The sequence below is a fragment of the Myxocyprinus asiaticus genome, chromosome 28, assembly GCF_019703515.2.
Source record: "Myxocyprinus asiaticus isolate MX2 ecotype Aquarium Trade chromosome 28, UBuf_Myxa_2, whole genome shotgun sequence".
Classification (NCBI taxonomy): domain Eukaryota; kingdom Metazoa; phylum Chordata; class Actinopteri; order Cypriniformes; family Catostomidae; genus Myxocyprinus; species Myxocyprinus asiaticus.
Genome location: NC_059371.1, coordinates 33,967,398 through 33,986,927, shown reverse-complemented (window position 1 = coordinate 33,986,927; position 19,530 = coordinate 33,967,398). Strand labels below are relative to the sequence as shown.

The 19,530-nt window shown below is 39.1% G+C and overlaps 2 protein-coding genes and 1 long non-coding RNA gene across 3 annotated transcripts; 2 read left to right on the top strand and 1 right to left on the bottom strand.

The window, feature by feature from the left end:
• Positions 1-191: 191 nt before the first annotated feature.
• LOC127419493 (zinc finger and BTB domain-containing protein 39-like) lies at positions 192-8,930 on the top strand. The gene is made up of 3 exons (XM_051660924.1): positions 192-463; positions 3,329-4,870; positions 6,125-8,930. The coding sequence occupies exons 2-3, from the start codon at positions 3,362-3,364 to the stop codon at positions 7,037-7,039; spliced, it is 2,424 nt and encodes an 807-aa protein (XP_051516884.1). The 5' UTR covers positions 192-463; positions 3,329-3,361; the 3' UTR covers positions 7,040-8,930.
• Positions 8,931-9,023: 93 nt separating this feature from the next.
• Positions 9,024-11,431, top strand: LOC127419504 (uncharacterized). The gene is made up of 3 exons (XR_007893681.1): positions 9,024-9,081; positions 9,248-9,323; positions 10,272-11,431. It is a non-coding gene; the product is annotated as an uncharacterized LOC127419504 (long non-coding RNA).
• Positions 11,432-13,379: 1,948 nt separating this feature from the next.
• Positions 13,380-15,755, bottom strand: LOC127419498 (G-protein coupled receptor 182-like). The gene is made up of 2 exons (XM_051660933.1): positions 15,578-15,755; positions 13,380-14,765 (listed from the first exon to the last, which is right to left on the bottom strand). Exon 2 carries the CDS (start codon positions 14,760-14,762, stop codon positions 13,686-13,688), a length of 1,077 nt encoding a protein of 358 aa, XP_051516893.1. The 5' UTR covers positions 14,763-14,765; positions 15,578-15,755; the 3' UTR covers positions 13,380-13,685.
• Between the last annotated feature and the right edge of the window lie 3,775 nt (positions 15,756-19,530).

Genomic DNA, 19,530 nt, shown 5'->3' with positions numbered 1-19,530 from the left:
TAATAAAATATATTAGATTTTTACCTTGAGTTTTAATAATTATATTCCACAGTGTTGCATCTGATTAGTTACACTGGGGGCATCTTGTTTATTTATTTATTTATTTATTTATTATATTCCATACCGGGGTGGGAGGCGCTCCCTCGCACACAATGTATGTTTTAATACCTAGTGAGCTGCCTACGTAGACATCATATTAGGGTATTATTGCCGCGTCCCAACACAACTGATCTGACTCAAACACACTTATGATAACCAATAAAAAAAATCCAACTATTCTAAAATGTTTAAAAATGCTATCGACGCCTATGATGCCTCAAAATATTGTCTAGTAAGGCAGCTCGATTAGTTTTGAGACACGCCCGTGTCTCCTGTGTGCATGGACGACAGTCTGGGCTAACAGGATCCGAGAGGGCTTGTCAATCTTCCGTTATCTGTCAAAAAAACCAGCAGCACTCTATGGGTAAACAAACATGTAACTACTATTTAAGCGGTTAAAATGGAGTAATGAGCCAGCACGGTGGTTGATTGGCACATTTGGTGCTAATGTGCTAGTTAGCCTGACATGCTAATGGAATCCAATGACAACTAGTTAGCTACTGCTAACCTAATGATACCCTAACTAAGGATTGTTGAACATTTTGGTTCCATCCTAGACTGTGTATTGCACATATAATACATTTCCATTGTGTAAAGAGGGGTGGCAAATGTTGTCTTAATGTTGTAGTCTAATTTAGTGTTCTGTGCTGTCTTTGTTAGGACTGCCATTGTTTTGAGTCGTTTGTGAACACATTTGTGGATATATGAATGGTGTAATGCATTTGTGAATTGTTTTCTCGTCAATATATGAACAAAAATGTGCATGTATAGTTGGTGTGATGCATTTGTGAGTTGTATTTTGTGACCACTAATGTGTTGAAGCTTGATAAACTTAAACAACAAGTGATAAACGTGAACTTCAGTTAAAGTCACTGTAATGTCCTGTTATTGTGGAGGAGTGACAGTTAGAATGCATTGCGGCTTTTATTTATTTATTTATTTATTTTTATAAATCAGATGCTTCATTTCTGGTTTTAAGGTGCAGGGTGTGTTTTGTGGACTGGCAACCCCATGTCAGCACACGTTTTCTTCATTTGCAACTATAATGGCACACATACAGTTTTGCAATAAGCCACGAGAGGCTGTACATTACAGTGATTTTACCACATGTAAGGGGTACCACAAGATGCAGAGTGGAGTAAGTAAAACCCCGTTAACCGTGGTAAAATCACTGTAATGTACGGCACTCATGGCTTATTGCTTGAAGCTATAAAATGGTGCCAACATCAATGTAATAAAAGACACCAATTACATTTAATGCTGATAATTATCAAAATAAAAACAAATTCTACCTAGTAAGGGGCCATTCAGACCGAATGCATCCTTGCGTCAAATATAGCTAGATGTAGCACAATGCATAGAACTACCGGTTTCTCGAGACGTAACTTTAACAGTTAAAGTTCTTTTTAACTTGACACAACATCTATAAAACGTGACTCTCTTGCGCGAGACACTGAAAAAACAGCTAGGTGTGAAGCAGTGTTCAAAGACGTCCAGTTAGCACGTTTACATAGAAAAAACATTAAAAAGCCAGCACAGACGGACGCAAAAATGCTTTAATATAGTTTATTAGCTAAACTGTTTACGGTTGCTAATCAGGTGCGTTTACGTCAATTCGGAATTACCATAAATACACTTCACTTCTTCATTGAACTCGTAAAAACTCAGAATTGTATGAAAGCTCCGACTTGACAGTCGGGACGTCATGTAAAAAGAACCAATATGGCAGCTGCCTCAATAGTTATAGTTAAAGATGCACTAAGTACGTTTTTGCTAATTAAAAAAGTTTTACGCACAAAGACATGAATAGCATTTTTTTTTAAATATGTTGAAAATAATGTACACTCACATGAGATGAAGACTCCTGTCATATCAGTAACCCAATAAAAGCTGTATAATTTTACATGCAGATGGTCGCCCCCTCATGGGCACTGCCATGTTGACAGCACATGACACTGTGCAATGCAATTGACTGAGTTATTACCACCACTAATCTGACAATAATAATAACATGTTTACTTTATATAGTGCTTTCGGCCAATGCTCAAATATAAAAGTACATGTAAAGAAAACAAGCAAACCAAACAATATAACAACAAACACAATTTACTTACTACAAACAACAACGGAACCCAAGTCAACCAGAAGTGTGATCCACCAGACAGTCCAAACAGAATGAGTGCAAGTTAAACTAGTCCCTGCTGGAGTGTTGAAACAAACGGATACAACCTGCAGCTCTAACAGCGCAGATTATGGATAAACGGTATGACATCAAACGCCAAGCGAGAGTTTATGGCAGTTTTCAGATGCTGTTTGCAGTCTAGCACACAACAACGCACAAAAATGTGTTTGAATTAAATCCAGGAATGTCCATAAAAATGATAATAGGGATACGAGACAGAGAAAAACACAGACTAAAAGTAATGAAACAGAAGATAAACAAACATCTTCAGTGTAAAACAGCAGTGTTTAATAAACAAACTACTAGTATCCAGGACGATAGGTGTCAGTATAGAGTCCAAAACCACAAGTAATAATGGGATCGATGGGATGAGTAAGAGCCAGCTAAAATCTTACTGAGTGCAGTGTGCACCTTTAATAGAGAACATATTTCTGTTTGATATGCCATGTTATTATGCCATTGTTACCTAGAGTTTTTTCTTTGTTCTTAAACATTTTGCAAGAACATATAGAAGTGAATTAATGTAGTGATTATTGTTTTGCTGTTGTCAGCAACAAATAAATTTTTCCGTTACGAGTGTTTCCAGAATCTCCCAGTTGCCAACTTATTATAATTACAGTAATTCCGACATGATGTGAACGCAGAATTAATGTAGTGATTAAATATTGTGCTGTCATCAACAACAAAGCCACATAAGGATCCGTTTTGGCATTATAAGTGTTGCCATAAAAACGAATAATTTTTTTATTTGATGATGTGAACAGCTCCGAGTAGAATCTTTAAATTGTCATCTTGTAATCTAATTACAGTAATTCCAACAGAACGTGAATGCAGCAAAACATAGAATGTGTGGTCACAGTTGTTTATTTACAACAGCTTCAAACATGACTCATCCAATCAGATTTTAAAGTCTCTGATCTGTTTTGAGATGATCTGTTTTATTAAGTCGTATTTCACCTGAAAAGTAGACGAAGTGCATTATTTAAAATGTATACAAATCACGTTGTTACCATGTTTTGATTCATGTTTTCATCATTTGTCTTTTAGTCCAATTCCTGGCTTTTTTCGGAATCGCCAGGCATGCGGATCCGGCTGCAGGGCTCTGGCCATGCGGCCCATCTCCTTTCCGAGCTTAACCGCTGCCGGCTGTCTCGCCTCCTATGTGACGTTGTCCTCCAGGTTGGTGGGCGATCCTTCCCCGCTCATCGTGCAGTGCTGGCGTGTGCTTGTACATACTTTAAGAGCCTCTTCTCCAGAGTTTCCCGCAACCAGGGTGGTTTTCCCACCACCTTCTCTTTGGACTTTGTCTCTGCATCCAATTTTGAGAAGGTGTTGACGTTCATCTACACTGGTGAAATTTTCACGGACTTGATAGATGTGGGAGTGCTTTATGAGCTGGCAGAAAGGCTTGGAGTGAGGGAGCTGGTAAGTGCTTGCCATGCCACCTTCCCTGACCTGCAGAGCTCCAGCTCTGGAGACACGGTGACCGATGAGGATATTGAGAGTGAAATGGTGTCCGCCAATGCCGTGGTTACATCTGTTTGCTCATCCTCTGCGGCATCTTGCTCCTCGCTGTCTTCTTCGGCCGCTCCCACTCCTGTCACACCTTCTCCGGTTTCTCAAGGCCGGAACAGCAGTTTGAATCGGTCCCACTTGGCCACTCTTTCCCTCTCCCATTACCCTAAAAATGACTTGCAAGTACATTTGGGGTACAGCCAGGTGGCAAACAGCAAGCCAAGCCCCTCGGACACTAATCATTCCGCAGAGGTTCTTCCTGGTCTTGCTTTGCAGCTCAAGACCGAGCAGGAAGATGATGGAGAAGATGGAGGAAACAGCTCAGCAGATCAGGTTGTTGTAAATGGTTGCAAGTCAACGTTTGGACCTCAGGGTATTCAGGAAGCGAGTTCCATTCCCGACTCTTCAGCCCAGCTTGGCGGGGAAACCTGTGCTCCTTCATCATCCTCCAGTGACCCCTTGGACAATTTGCAACTAGGGGCTGTTTCAGGTGCAGTAGGAGCAGTCAAAGATTCAGGTTTTTTTGAGGACGATGTTTCTAGCAAGAGGCACCACCTAGAGGAAGAAGATCCAGAAGCTGGTGATCAGTGGAGAGCGCTTTCAGTTGACATCATTGAGCTGAGTGATGAGGAGGAGCACTTCATTGTGGAAGAAGAGGAGGATGAAGACTTGTTGTGTATTGGAAATGGTGAGAACGGGGCATCTATTGGCCAGTTAGCGTCAACACAACCGTGTAAAGCTTGTGGAATGCTGCTACCCGCCAAAAATGGCATCATCCGGATCCATGCGGAGACGCATCTCTCTGAAACGGGTTCCTGTCAGGTGTGTGGTGCTTCCTTTTCTGATCGCGCCGCTGGTGTCACGCATGCCCTCACACATGTGGGCATCTTGTTCTTCTCCTGTGATGTTTGTGACCAGCAGTTTCGGAGTGAGTCAGCACTGATTCACCATCGACGTCAGTCGGCAGCAAAATGCGTCCCTCAAAATCCTGAACAAATGAATGGTACCGCCCAACAACAAGGAGGGGAACTGCAGTGTACTGTTTGTGCTAAATCCATGGCAAATGATTTCAAGGTTTGTGAGCAAAATTTTTGTTTGTTGTTTTTTGTTTGTAAGCCTTAAATGAAAGCTAAATCACCTAACCAGGTTTGATACGACAACATGACAGTGTTGTGTCATTTGTCTGTTTTCACTAGGGTTGTCATGAGACCAACATTTCAGTAGTTGGTACTAATATAACCAGTAAACATTCAGAAATGGAAAACAAATACAAAGTAATTAAATGTAAAATAAAAGTACTGTAATTGTTGTATTATATAATAATAATTAAAAAAATTATTGGTTACATGCTGCTAATAAACAAGTTAAACTGCTAATTTTACAGATTATACACTAGCCCACAATAATCGTTAGCCATCTCAAATTTCATAGTTTTGGACAAATACTGTGGGTGGGACTTCCCAGCATACATAAACATAAATAAAAATTGAGCCACTGACAAAATGTCTTGTCGCTACGGGGCCCCTTAGAGGACAGTGAGGTAATATATTTTCTGAAATAGTTTTGTGTTCCCTCACAATAGTTCACATTCCCTCAATAGCTTTATTCTTCCCTTATGAAAATTAACCATAGTTTTACTACAGTAACCATAGTTGAACAATGATATTCATGGTAAAACCATAGTAATAATACTGAAAAACCAAAACCATCATAATCATTCTGCCCAAAAACAAAAAAAAGTTTTACTATAGTAACACCATAGTTAGTTTGTGATACATGTACCATGTTTTTTATTTTGTTTTTTATGATGATGAATAAATATGATTTTTATTAACTATACAGTAGTTACTGTAGTAACTATGTAGTAATTATATACTTTATACAGTACTGAAGTGACTTTATAAAATTATAGTTATTGTGGTGAAACCTTGGCAAATTTTGTGGTTACTGTGGTTTTACTACCAATAACATAATTCAACAGTGGTTACTATTGTAAATCCATGGTTAATTTTAGTAAGGGATGGATAAAGCTATTGCCCATTGTTGCCCATTGCGGCTGGTTGTGACCAAGACTCAGATTAACATGTGAGAGATTGTGCCTGGTTTGGACACTGTGATCTATTTGGGTGAATCTCTCAAAACCTGTCAAGAACATGTCTGGGGAATATTTCACCCCAAAATCAACAGAAAGAAAGAAGAAATTTGATTTTGCATAAAGAAAATGAAGCCTATTTTAGAAGCGTTATGATATTTTGGATTTTCATGACATTCACCCATTTTATTGTTTTGTTTATATTAATAACTGATTATTGTTTGGTTTTCACCCAGGCCGTCAGGGACCACATTCAGAGCCACGCATGCTTGAGGACATTACGCTGTGGAGTATGCCAGCTGTCTCAGCCCTCTCGATGCGCCCTCCTGTGGCACACTCTGACACACCTCTTTCCTATTTACACTTGTCCGCAATGTGCCAGCCCCTTCCTGGAGAGTCCACTGCTAGAAAAACACCTGGCTCTTCACGCAGAAGAGGGAGGGCCGGGGAAACAGGACGAGGGCAGTCCAGAGACCAGCAGAGAAGGCCAGGGCGAGCTGCGCTGCTTCCTGTGTCCACAGACCTTCCGCTCCGAAGCTGCTTTTCATTACCATCTCAGCGTGCACTCTAATGAGCCTCAGGGCAGCCAAGTATGGCCAGCCAAGCGCAAGGCAGACCAGCTCCTGGATTATTCCTCATCATCTTCCTCCCCGTTGGAAGCTAGTGGGTCAGGTAAAGCAGGAAACGCAGGTTACAATTTGGGCCTGGGTTTTAGCCTCCAGGACAAAATGGTGCATGGTGGGCTTTCATTTCCTGCAGGACTTGTCATGAACGGCAACTCCTCTGGAGCCGCTTCCACCGGTGCAGGTGTCAAGCAAAAATGGTATCGCTGTCGGTACTGTGGCAAGCACTTTGCACACTCGGGCGAGTTCACCTACCACCTCCGCATCCACACTGGCGAAAAGCCCTACCAGTGCAAGGTATGTTTGCGCTTTTTCCGTGGCCGTTCCACTATGATTTGCCACCTAAAGACGCACTCGGGTGCCCTAATGTACCGGTGCACCGTATGTGGACTGTTCTTCTCCACACTCAAGATGGTTTCCTCACACATGGAGCTCCACAAAGACCAACTGCCACCTGATTTCAACATAGAGGAGACCTTCATGTATAACGACCACTCCAAAGAACCCGTCCCCAACCTGGAGACCTGAAAGTCAAACTCCAATTGTTCCGTTACACTGTGTGCACACATTTACTTGCTCAGTATCAGCCACTCTTGTTAAAGACAGGTGACGGTAGACCTAGAATGTAACTAAGTGTTTAATGTGATCGTCTTTGTGTCAGTGTGTACCGAATGAGAGCGATTCTTTTTTTTTTTTTAAAGACCAAATTAACAGTACAAGTTTATTTTAAAAACGTAGTGTTGTTACTTGACCACTTGATGGCAAGAGAGACTGATCAATATTACATTACCTGTCAAAAGTTTCAACACACCTACTTATTCTTTGTTATAACTATTTTTCACATTTTAGACTAATAGTAAAATCATGGAACCTATGAAATAACACAAATGGAAGTATGAGAATTATGTAGTGACCAAAAATGTCATATATTTTAGCTTCTTCAAAGTAGCCATTTTTTATCTAGATTTTATCTCTGCACAATCTGGGCATTTCCTCAACCAAATTCATGAGGTTTCCATCTGCAATGCTTTTTTAAACAGTATTGAAGGAGTTCTTATGTATGCTGGACACTTTTTCTGATCCTCATCCATTTCAAAAATGTATTTATTTAGTAACAATTTTAGTTTTTAAAAGGAATTCATATGCATGGACAGTTTATATTTGTCTACAAAACTAATTTCAAGCATTTAGGCATATCAAGTTCAATCAAGTGTGTCCAAACTTTTGACTGGTAGTGTATATAGCCTGGGATGTTGTTGCAAGTGCTGATCTGTGATTATACCTCTATATACTCTTCTGGCAACTCTATCATAATAAGCTAAACATCTCTGGTTTTTCTGAAGAAGCACAAAGTATTCTTTGTTCTTACACAAAGCAAGTGCACACTAAGAATAAACCAAGACCTTTTCTAAAATATAAAGCAGTGCTCTAGGGGCAAGGATATAACAAATGGTCCTTTTTTAAATGAAGGTACTTTTCTTTTGCAGAGTAGATGTTATTCTTATAGTGGTGTTGTGGAAAACTTGACAGACTAAATTAGAAATAGTTACTGCTTTATGAGATATCATATTGTTTGTATGTACATAAACGAACCACAAAATACTGCAAATGTCTGTTATTGTTGCATTTGGAAAATTAGGGGAAAAGAATGGATTTAGACTAAGGTGCTATTAAATCAGTCAGTTTAAATGGAACTTTTCTTTCTCGGGTCATATCGGAGTATTGCAAAGTAGTGTCATGAATAATCAAGAATGTTTAAAGAAAGACTGTTCTGAAAGCTGTGACCTTCTGTGCCATTTTCCCAGAAGTTCTATAACTTGTTTCTGTTCTTCTGTCTATTGTTTTTATTATTGCTATATTGTCTATTGTTTTACTCAGATGTCTTATATGGTACAAATCTACATTTTAAACATTTATTTTACATAATTTTTGTTCACTTCAAAATCAGTTTCATGATTTAGTTTGATCTGTCCATCTAGTTGAAGTATATATGTATTAAGTTGGTAGTTATTTAACCGAGCTGTAGGGTTTTTTTTGTTTTTTGTTTTTTTGTTCTTGTGTAGCCTTATTTGCAATGTTGCTCAGAAATTAGACTAAACAAAACATGGCCTGATTTGATCAAGATTTGGATACGTTTAATTATTTTTTTTGTAAAACAAGGACTTCATTTTCAGTGCTTTGCCACGGTTTTTCTAAGCTTGTAATAGATCTTGAGTCTCTCAGTTATGTTTAATACATGATAGGAAATGCCATTTTCATAATACATTTTATTCAACACGAAAATTGCCTTATATCACTTTAATGTTATTTATATGATTTAAACATTTTCAGTGTCACTACCCACAGTCTGTTGTCTTTTACTACAGTTGTACTTGTGTTCTGATTAAAATCGGTTTATAAAACTTGTCAAGAGGGTCTTTTATAAGAATGGAATTTTGGTCACTAGGGATTTGTAACAACAAAATGTTGACAGAACGTTTACGCGTTCTGTGTACTATTGCGCATGCGTGACAAAGTCGCTAAAGGGAGAAACGCTGCTTTGGCGTAGTCGGTACTACGTAAAAGATTAGGTATGTAAATGTCATGTTTTACAAGAGATGATGCAAAGGGAGCACATTACTTAGCCTACACATCCTTCTCAAAACTTATAGACCATTTCAAAGATGTACACAATAACAAATGAATTAGAACAATGAAATTGTATCATAGTTTAGATGCTTACAAATATTTCCTCAGCAGAAAGATCAGGAATATTGGATCGCTACTATTAAGAAGCCGATCAATTAAGCTGTCTGCGTAACCTGCGGACAAGGTAAGGGCTTCTTTTTTGTGTGTGTTCCTAATTTGTAAGTCGTTTTGGATAAAAGCATCTACGAAATGACTAAATGTAATAGTAAATGACTTGCACATCTTCATTCATTATAATGGGAGCGCTGTATAGTCACTTTTAAAGCTCTGCCTCTCAAACTTACAATTAGTTTGCAAAAGTCTCGTTCACTTAGCAGAGATAATAAGATGTTTGCTACAGTTTTTAATACTGTACGTATTGTAACAGTTGGAAATGTGACTCACATTCGTGTATGCGCGGCGCCTTTAAGACTGTAGCTATTCTCATTTACATATGACATTTGCATATTACAGCGTATATATATGAAGTTACTGTTTACAAACAAACGCTCCGCCCCGTCGCTTCCGGGTTCTTTTGGTAGCCCAGAAAAGAACTGCTGTCTATGGGCGCTTCGCTCAAATTGCGCTGAAACTGCCCAAAAAGTGCTGTTTGTGGGGTTGAAACACCCCTGATGTTCACAGATTATTGGAGAGTGGGGCTTCTTTAAATTTCCATAAGGTAAATTATGATAATTCTGAGCACCAGAACCGTCAGGCACAGGAACAGTTTTTTTCGCTCAGGCTATCCATCTCACGAACAGTTAAAATTGCTCCACTGAGCAATAACTATGTGCAGTACACAGTTTAGTCTTTTATATTTATCCAATACATCCTACCTCTTCTGCCATTACATTCCCTTGCACTGTGTATATATTTGCACTACTTATATGTATGTATGTATGTATGTGTACGTATGTGTGTGTGTGTATATATATATATATATATATATATATATATATATATATATATATATATATATACATATACATATACATATATATATATGCATATATACACTATATTGCCAAAAGTGTTTGCTCATCTGCCTTTAGACGTATATGAACTTAAGTGACATCCCATTCTTAATCCATAGGGTTTAATATGACGTCGGCCCACCCTTTGTCAGCTATAACAGCTTCAACTCTTCTGGGAAGGCTTTCCACAAGGTTTAGGAGTGTGTTTATGGGAATTTTTGACCATTCTTCCAGAAGCGCATTTGTGAGGTCAGACACTGATGTTGGACGAGAAGGCCTGGCTCGCAGTCTTCGCTCTAATTCATCCCAAAGGTGCTCTATCGGGTTGAGGTCAGGACTCTGTGCAGGCCAGTCAAGTTCTTCCACACCAAACTCGCTCATCCATGTCTTTATGGACCTTGCTTTGTGCACTGGTGCGCAGTCATGTTGGAACAGGAAGGGGCCATCCCCAAACTGTTCCCACAAAGTTGGGAGCATGGAATTGTCCAAAATCTCTTGGTATGCTGAAGCATTCAGAGTTCCTTTCACTGGAACTAAGGGGCCAAGCCCAGCTCCTGAAAAACAACCCCACACCATAATCCCCCTCCACCAAACTTCACAGTTGGCACAATGCAGTCAGACAAGTACCGTTCTCCTGGCAACCGCCAAACCCAGACTCATCCATCAGATTGCCAGATGGAGAAGCGTGATTCATCACTCCAGAGAACGTGTCTCCACTGCTCTAGAGTCCAGTGGCGGCATGCTTTACACCACTGCATCCAACGCTTTGCATTGCACTTGGTGATGTATGGCTTGGATGCAGCTGCTCGGCCATGGAAACCCATTCCATGAAGCTCTCTACGCACTGTTCTTGAGCTAATCTGAAGGCCACATGAACTTTGGAGGTCTATAGCGATTGACTCTGCAGAAAGTTGGCGACCTCTGCGCACTATGCGCCTCAGCATCCGCTGACCCCGCTCTGTCATTTTACGTGGCGTACCACTTCGTGGCTGAGTTGCTGTCATTCCCAAACGCTTCCACTTTGTTATAATACCACTGACAGTTGACTGTGGAATATGTAGTAGCGAGGAAATTTCACAACTGGACTTGTTGCACAGGTGGCATCCTATCACAGTACCACGCTGGAATTCACTGATGTTGATATTGTCTTATTGTGTATTCTATATATAATTTATTTTCTATTCAGTTTTTATTTTTTTATTCAATTTTTTAATTTCTTTTTATTATTATCTCTGTCTTGTTGCTATTTTTGTATTGTTGTGCTTTGGAAGCTTCTGTCACCAAGACAAATTCCTTGTATGTGTAAGCATACTTGGCAATAAAACTGATTCTGATAATTCAGGGGTCTCCGTCATTGTTATCGCTTATGCTCTATGAGACACAACTGACCCGCAGCTGCCGTTGGTGGATATTAACTTTTTTTTTTTTACGTAAACTCTGATTGCAAAATGCTGTCACAGTGACAGATATGAGGTCAAATATGATCTAACAATGATCTTATCTGATCAAGATCACCATATACGATTTAACAGGAAGAACCAATCCCGTCTCTACCACCGCAGCACATGGTCTACTGTTTGTGACAGGATAAGTGAATAAAAATAATGTAATACAGTGAAAATGATGTATTTGCATTTATTTTGAATGCAGTAAATAATATTGTTAAATCGAAAGCAGCTGTTATTAAGTTTTGAAATGGAATATGATCATACTGAAATAAGAATATTATTATTTATTGTATGTGGGTTAATAATTTAAGCAGTAAAGACACATATTGCATGTCTAGTGGTATTTCTTATTTTTCTGTATCGCATTTCTTAGGCTTTAGAAGCGTGTTGAACATGTGAGGATGTGTATTCATCAACCTGTTACATGTCCAACATAGTCATACAGGCTCATTGAACCAAGTTTAAACTTGATTTGCTGATATTTCAGAAAAAAACCCACATAATTTCTTCACTGTAAACCATAGATAAACCATTTATAATAACTTCTATTAACATTATTACATTCTATAAAGCTTAAAAGATTATTAAAACCACAGCGCTGCCTATTTCCACCATTGAAATCCGCTGCTCGAAAGAACCCGGAAGTGCCGTTTCCTGCAGTGTGACGTCAGAGTAATTTCATCTATTGTAATACTTTGTGTGTGTGTGTGTGTGCCCAGAACGCATGCACAGGTGAAGAGTGATGGCGACAGATCTGTTCTGCTGTACTGATGCACCCCCTTTTATTTCTTAATTTTATTTGTAACGCTCAGTGAGTGCTTTTTACTTAACTCTCTTTTTCCATGTATGAAGTGAGGTTGCGAGCCATTAGATGTGTGGATTACCAACACCTGCCTCTGGGTTCAAAAATCATCTTTCCCCTGGGTAAAAGTGTTACAGTATCCAGCCGTCTCGCTTCACTGCTGCGGGGGTCCATTTGTGTTTGCTTTTTCAAAGATCTAAACACTTTAATTTCCATTGGTTCCAGGCATACAGAGAGCATCCAATCGCCGAACAACATGGTCCACATTTTTATAATGACATTTTATGACAAACGTGTTAACATTAGTAACGTTAATTAGGTTAAAGTCGCTATGAATGAAGCGCCTCTCCCGCTGTTGTTTTGAATTAGCGGATCAATGGATTTCATTTCCATACGTGAAAATCCCAGGAGATCAGCAGTTACAGAAATACCGAAACCAGCCTGTCTGGCACCAACAAACATGTCACGGTCGAAATCACTGAGATCACATTTTTTCCTCATTTTGTTGGTTGATGTGAACATTAACCGAAGCTCCTGACCCGTATCTGCAGGATTTTATGCATTGCACTGCTGTCACACAATTAGCTGATTAGATAATCACATTAATTAGTAGGTGTACAGGTGTTCCCAATAAAGTGCTTGGTGAGTGAATACTGTATATTCTGATGACAGAGATAATTTCTCTTGTCAGAAAGCAATAGCATGTCCTCCAAAGGAATGGCATGGGCCATACATTTTGATCATAGGAAAATTCCTACCCTTGCAGTGTGCTTGACAAATGTACCCCTTTCATAAAAACAAATGTTAAAACGCAGTTTTTAAACAACTGTTATTCTATTTATATGACCAACAATACGTACATAGTAGAGCTCAAAAGCCATTTAAATAGCATTCAATGTTTCATTTGAGCATTTAGAAACTGATGTAACATGCATGAATGTTTATGAGTTTAATAGAACAATCAAAACAGTCTTGAACAATGTGGAAAGAGCTTTTATTGCATATTTCTAGGAGTTCCTAGATGTGATCAGAGGAACTGGTGGAAATAAAGGTTATGAAAGGCTTACAATATTTCCTTCCTTGTACTCTTAACAATACTGAGGTAAGAAAAACAGGAGACAATATAGCTAGTTACCAGGCAATTGGCCAAAAAACATGATCTGTTGTTGTTCGGCACCTTTAACATGGACATTTTAGAACATCCTTTTTTCCTAGTAATTTTAAATGTTCATCAAATCAGCATTCAGGAAGCACTCTACAGAATTATATCGGAGTTTCCCTCTTCAAGCTCCAATTTCTGAGTGACTTGTGCTGGTATTACTGAGCTTCCGTTCTTTTACCGCCGTTGTCCCTGCATTTGTGGCTACATCGTTAGCTGGCGTACTAACTGCCGGTGAAGAGATACGGCTGATCACTGCATTTATCAGATTATTGCGGAAGCTCTTACTGAGGAAGTTGTAGAGGATTGGATTGGCGATGCAGTGAAAGAGCGACAAGCATTGCACGACGCTAAACGAGAAGTATAGCACCCCCACCGTGTTGCAGGAGAACAGGTGTGGATCCATGTCATCCACTGTCAACATGAACACCACCAAATGGTACGGTAACCAGCAGGCCACAAACACCAACGAGTACACATGTACCAACCAAACATCCCGGCGATTTTGGACCTCTGGAGCTGTGCGGACGGCTCGGGCAATCAAAACGTTGCAGGTTATGATGACAGATGCTGGACCCAGGAACTGGAATATGAGACACAGGAAAGAAACAGACACAAACCATTCCGTGTAGTACTGCTCGGGAATCATGTAGCAGCCCGGCTCATCCCATTCCAAAAGATCAACGTGTACATTCTCAAGCAAGGCCAGCACAAGGGACAGCAGCCAGATTCCAGCGCAGAGCAACCAGCGACGTTTGTTCTGTGGAGGAAAGCAGGCAGGCGCGTTGGGCCGTGTTAGGGACAGGTACCTCTCCAGAGTCATGAAGGCCAGGAAGAAGGAGCTACTGTAGAAGTTGATGACGTATACGAGATGCGTGACCTTGCAAAGGAAGCGTCCCCACAGCCAAACCTTGTTCATGGTCACCTCCAGCATGAAGAAGGGCATGGTGAAGACCACCATCAAGTCAGACAAGCTCACATTGATAATGCAGAAGAGCACACCGTTCGCGGAGTGTCTTCTTCGCCAGTTCACCCACACCACCAGGCTGTTCTCGGCCAAGCCCACCATGAACAGCACCAGATAGAGGAGGAAAAGAGCAATCCGACGATTGTCCTCGTCCAGGTGGATGGTGCAGTCGTAGACGAACCATGGCGTGCCGTTGTAGTAGTCAAATGAGGAATTGTGTAAATCAGCAGTCATGTTCTGTGAAGAAAAAATATTTTAAGAAGCTGCTCACAGATTATTTACAAGGATCACCTCCTGAGGAATTAGTTGTGTAACAAAAAGTTGTGTAAAATTTGCTGTTTTAAAATGTGGGAAAGTGAGTAGTTTATAAAAGAATGTTCCTGTGAAAACAATCCTCAATCAAAACAATGCTCCTGTGCTAATAATGTTTTTGGCCCACAACTTGCATCCACTTAAGTCACACTTTAGCATTACATAACAATATGTCAAGCCAAGTGGCATCTGCAAACAAAGATGCCAGACTTTTTCTCAGAACTTTGTTTCCACTAAATTATGAGTCTTTAAGTCAGTTCCCCTCAATTTCACACAGGTGTAGAACACCAAATTACCTATGACGTTCCGCTAATGTTTGACAGCCAGAAAGTTTCAAGATTATTTGTCTTAAAGGAATATTCCATTTCAAAGTTAAGCTCAAATGACAAAATTTATGACATAATGTTGATTACCACAACAATTGGTAATCCAATTTTTTTTAGAGTGAGGTACTTGTATTGGAAGTGAATGGGGCCAATTTTTGCAGGGCAAATTTTTAAAGTGGTGCTACTGTATTTAAAAGTTTCTTATTTGAAATTTACTGATCAAACATTAACTTTATCTGGAAAAAAAAATCTTATTCGGTGAATACAAAAAATACTTTCCCCAACATTTTATTGACCATACATACATTCCCAAGTTTTATTAAGTCTCAAATTAGATATTCAAATCAGGAGACCACAGCAATTGCATCAAGAATCAATACAAATCTACTGAAAAATGTTTTGGAGACTCACCTTGCTGTGCGGCACGTGTTAATAAAGCTCTTGGAATTGACCCCTATGAAGAATCAGTCCAGGAGAAATAGCACTTCAGTGCTTTACTTGACTGGAAAATTGTGCAGGCTCCAGCCATACAGTGGCTTGTGGGGCAAAATAAGCTCTTCCCTCTCTCACGCGCCTGGCTGCACTATCAACACCCTCACAGGACATCCTCACAGGACAGGAGGGGGTTGAATTCGGCAGGAAAGACTCTGAGATTGCTGCCTTGTTTGCAGATAGTATCGAGTGTAGGACCGGGGAGAATGTTTGTTTTTTGCAAGTATTGGTCTAAACAGTGTGTGGAGCCAAGATGGAATTAAAGAGGTTGCATGAGGGTGTGGTGCAAGAAGTAAATAGGGATTATGCGCAAGCCCCAGGGTGTATATGTTACACATCACCCTATGAGCTGCAAATCTGTACTGGCATTTGCAGAATCTGTGCACGTTCTTTGAATAACTGCAGAATTATGCAGAATGGTAAAATGTGTACTACACTGTTTTTGGTAACAGAAAGCATGATCAAATTTGCATAAATATGTAATAAACAAACATGCAATGAAGCGGGGGGATTTGTAGAACTTTGTGAATGACATGTTCAAATTTTGCAAACATCCGTGGAGCTTTCTGGGGACTTCTGTGGGTGCAAATCTGCACAATTTTTCATGTGCGTTGCGCTGATTGTGGGGAAAAAAATCTGCAGAATTCCGTGGACCAGTAAAATGCGTAAAACTGAGCTCAAGAGTTCTACATTCTTAAGGCCCAACTCTATACTTCGGTTTTCTACATCCGCTTTCGCGAACAGTATGCGTGATGTAAATTTTATCATCAGCACAGTCCACGCAGTTTTTCTAGACAATTCTCATCTGTGTGTGTCGTCAGCACATGCACCTGCCATTGACTGTATTTAAGAGTTTTACAAAAAGTCGTAGTGCGCATGCTTTGAATCCGTCCATATGCGCTCGCGGTCAAAATAAGTATACAGGTGCATCTCAATAAATTAGAATGTCGTGGAAAAGTTCATTTATTTCAGTAATTCAACTCAAATTGTGAAACTCGTGTATTAAATAAATACAATGCACACAGACTGAAGTAGTTTAAGTCTTTGGTTCTTTTAAGTGTGATGATTTTGGCTCACATTTAACAAAAACCCACCAATTCACTATCTCAAAAAATTAGAATGCATCATAAGACCAATAAAAAAAACATTTTTAGTGAATTGTTGGCCTTCTGGAAAGTATGTTCATTTACTGTATATGTACTCAATACTTGGTAGGGGCTCCTTTTGCTTTAATTACTGCCTCAATTTGGCGTGGCATGGAGGTGATCAGTTTGTGGCACTGCTGAGGTGGTATGGAAGCCCAGGTTTCTTTGACAGTGGCCTTCAGCTCATCTGCATTTTTTGGTCTCTTGTTTCTCATTTTCCTCTTGACAATACCCCATAGATTCTCTATGGGGTTCAGGTCTGGTGAGTTTGCTGGCCAGTCAAGCACACCAACACCATGGTCATTTAACCAACTTTTGGTACTTTTGGCAGTGTGGGCAGGTGCCAAATCCTGCTGGAAAATGAAATCAGCATCTTTAAAAAGCTGGTCAGCAGAAGGAAGCATGAAGTGCTCCAAAATTTCTTGGTAAATGGGTGCAGTGACTTTGGTTTTCAAAAAACACAATGGACCAACACCAGCAGATGACATTGCACCCCAAATCATCACAGACTGTGGAAACTTAACACTGGACTTCAAGCAACTTGGGCTATGAGCTTCTCCACCCTTTCTCCAGACTCTAGGACCTTGGTTTCCAAATGAAATACAAAACTTGCTCTCATCTGAAAAGAGGACTTTGGAACACTGGGCAACAGTCCAGTTCTTCTTCTCCTTAGCCCAGGTAAGACGCCTCTGACGTTGTCTGTGGTTCAGGAGTGGTTTAACAAGAGGAATACGACAACTGTAGCCAAATTCCTTGACATGTCTGTGTGTGGTTGATGCCTTGACCCCAGCCTCAGTCCATTCCTTGTGAAGTTCACCCAAATTCTTGAATCGATTTTGCTTGACAATCCTCATAAGGCTGCGGTTCTCTTGGTTGGTTGTGCATCTTTTTCTTCCACACTTTTTCCTTCCACTCAACTTTCTGTTAACATGCTTGGATACAGCACTCTGTGAACAGCCAGCTTCTTTAGCAATGAATGTTTGTGGCTTACCCTCCTTGTGAAGGGTGTCAATGATTGTCTTCTGGACAACTGTCAGATCAGCAGTCTTCCCCATGACTGTGTAGCCTAGTGAACCAAACTGAGAGACCATTTTGAAGGCTCGGGAAACCTTTGCAGGTGTTTTGAGTTGATTAGCTGATTGGCATGTCACCATATTCTAATTTTTTGAGATAGTGAATTGGTGGGTTTTTGTTAAATGTGAGCCAAAATCATCACAATTAAAAGAACCAAAGACTTAAACTACTTCAGTCTGTGTACATTGAATTTATTTAATACACGAGTTTCACAATTTGAGTTGAATTACTGAAATAAATGAACTTTTCCATGACATTCTAATTTATTGAGATGCACCTGTACATTGAAAGGCTGAGCGCTCGACTGTGTGCAAGACAAAAACAAAGTATACCCCAGCCTTTGGTAGCTAAAAGCATATAACATTTGCCCAAATATACAATAAACAAACATAAAACGGGGTGTTTGTAATTGAACAATTGAATTACAACTAATAAAAATTATATCTTTTTTAAGATATCTTTAATTACTCTTATTGATATTTGAAATCCATTTTCAGATATCTGAAATTAACTTTGCCACTAGTGAAAACAAAATTCCAGATATCAAAAAATTTGCATTTTTACTTTGTATATATATTTATATATATTTATATATATATATATATATATATATATATATATATATATATATATATAATATACATATATATATATATATATATATATATATATATATATATATATATATTATAATTTAATTGTTGATATCAGGAATTGAATTGTAACAACGTGGTCTCAAAATTGGTGTCAAAAGTTATAATTTTTACTAGTAAGAAATACATAGCTGATATGTATATTTAGAATTACAACAAAAATCATTATAGATATCTGTAGCTGCGTTTTGAACAGGAGTGAACAACAGTTAATTTTGAAATTCTTCTAGTGAAAATGCAGATATTAATAATTATGTTTGTTACTAGTTGAGATTCCATTTTTGATATCAAGAATTAATGTTTTTACTAGTAAAAACCTAATTAATGATATAAAAAAATATGCACATTTACTAGTAATTCCATTGCTGATATAAAAAAATGAGCCTTTTAAATACAATCCTTATCCAGCACGATTAAATGTTGAAAGGGCTTGAAATACATGTAAATGCACACTGATTTACTCTCATCTACACATGAAGTTGAATCTGTATCTTTTAGACTGTGGTCAGTGCTGATCAGTGTTTAGTTTTGCACAGAATATTTTCACAGTTATGAAAGTTTAAAAGGAAAAAGAAACATTTTGCTGGATTGTGCCTGATATGCTGAAAAAACATAACCCCCACTAGGACAATAGCAGGAAATTCTACCTCCCTCCCTCAACCCCCACATACATACATACATACATACACCCAGTGACCACTTTTTTAGGTACACCTATACACCTACTTATTCATGCAATTATCTAATCAGCCAATAATGTGGCAGCAATGCATAAAATCATGCAGATACAGGCCAGGAGCTTCGGTTAATGTTCATATTAACCATCAGAATGGGGAAAAATGTGATCTCAGTTTTTTCAACCGTGGCATGATTTTTGGTGCCAGATGTGCTGGTTTGAGTATTTCTGTAACTGCTGATCTCCTGGGATTTTCACTACATCAGTCTCCAGAGTTTACTCAGAATAGTGCCCAAAACAAAACAAAACAACAAAACATCCAAT

Excerpts from the sequence above, each read along its gene's own strand:
- LOC127419493 (XM_051660924.1), top strand. The coding sequence starts at position 3,362 with ATGCGGATCCGGCTGCAGGGCTCTGGCCATGCGGCCCATCTCCTTTCC. Across the intron at positions 4,871-6,124 it reads CCATGGCAAATGATTTCAAG|GCCGTCAGGGACCACATTCA; the intron begins GTTTGTGAGCAA and ends GTTTTCACCCAG.
- LOC127419498 (XM_051660933.1), bottom strand. The coding sequence starts at position 14,762 with ATGACTGCTGATTTACACAATTCCTCATTTGACTACTACAACGGCACG.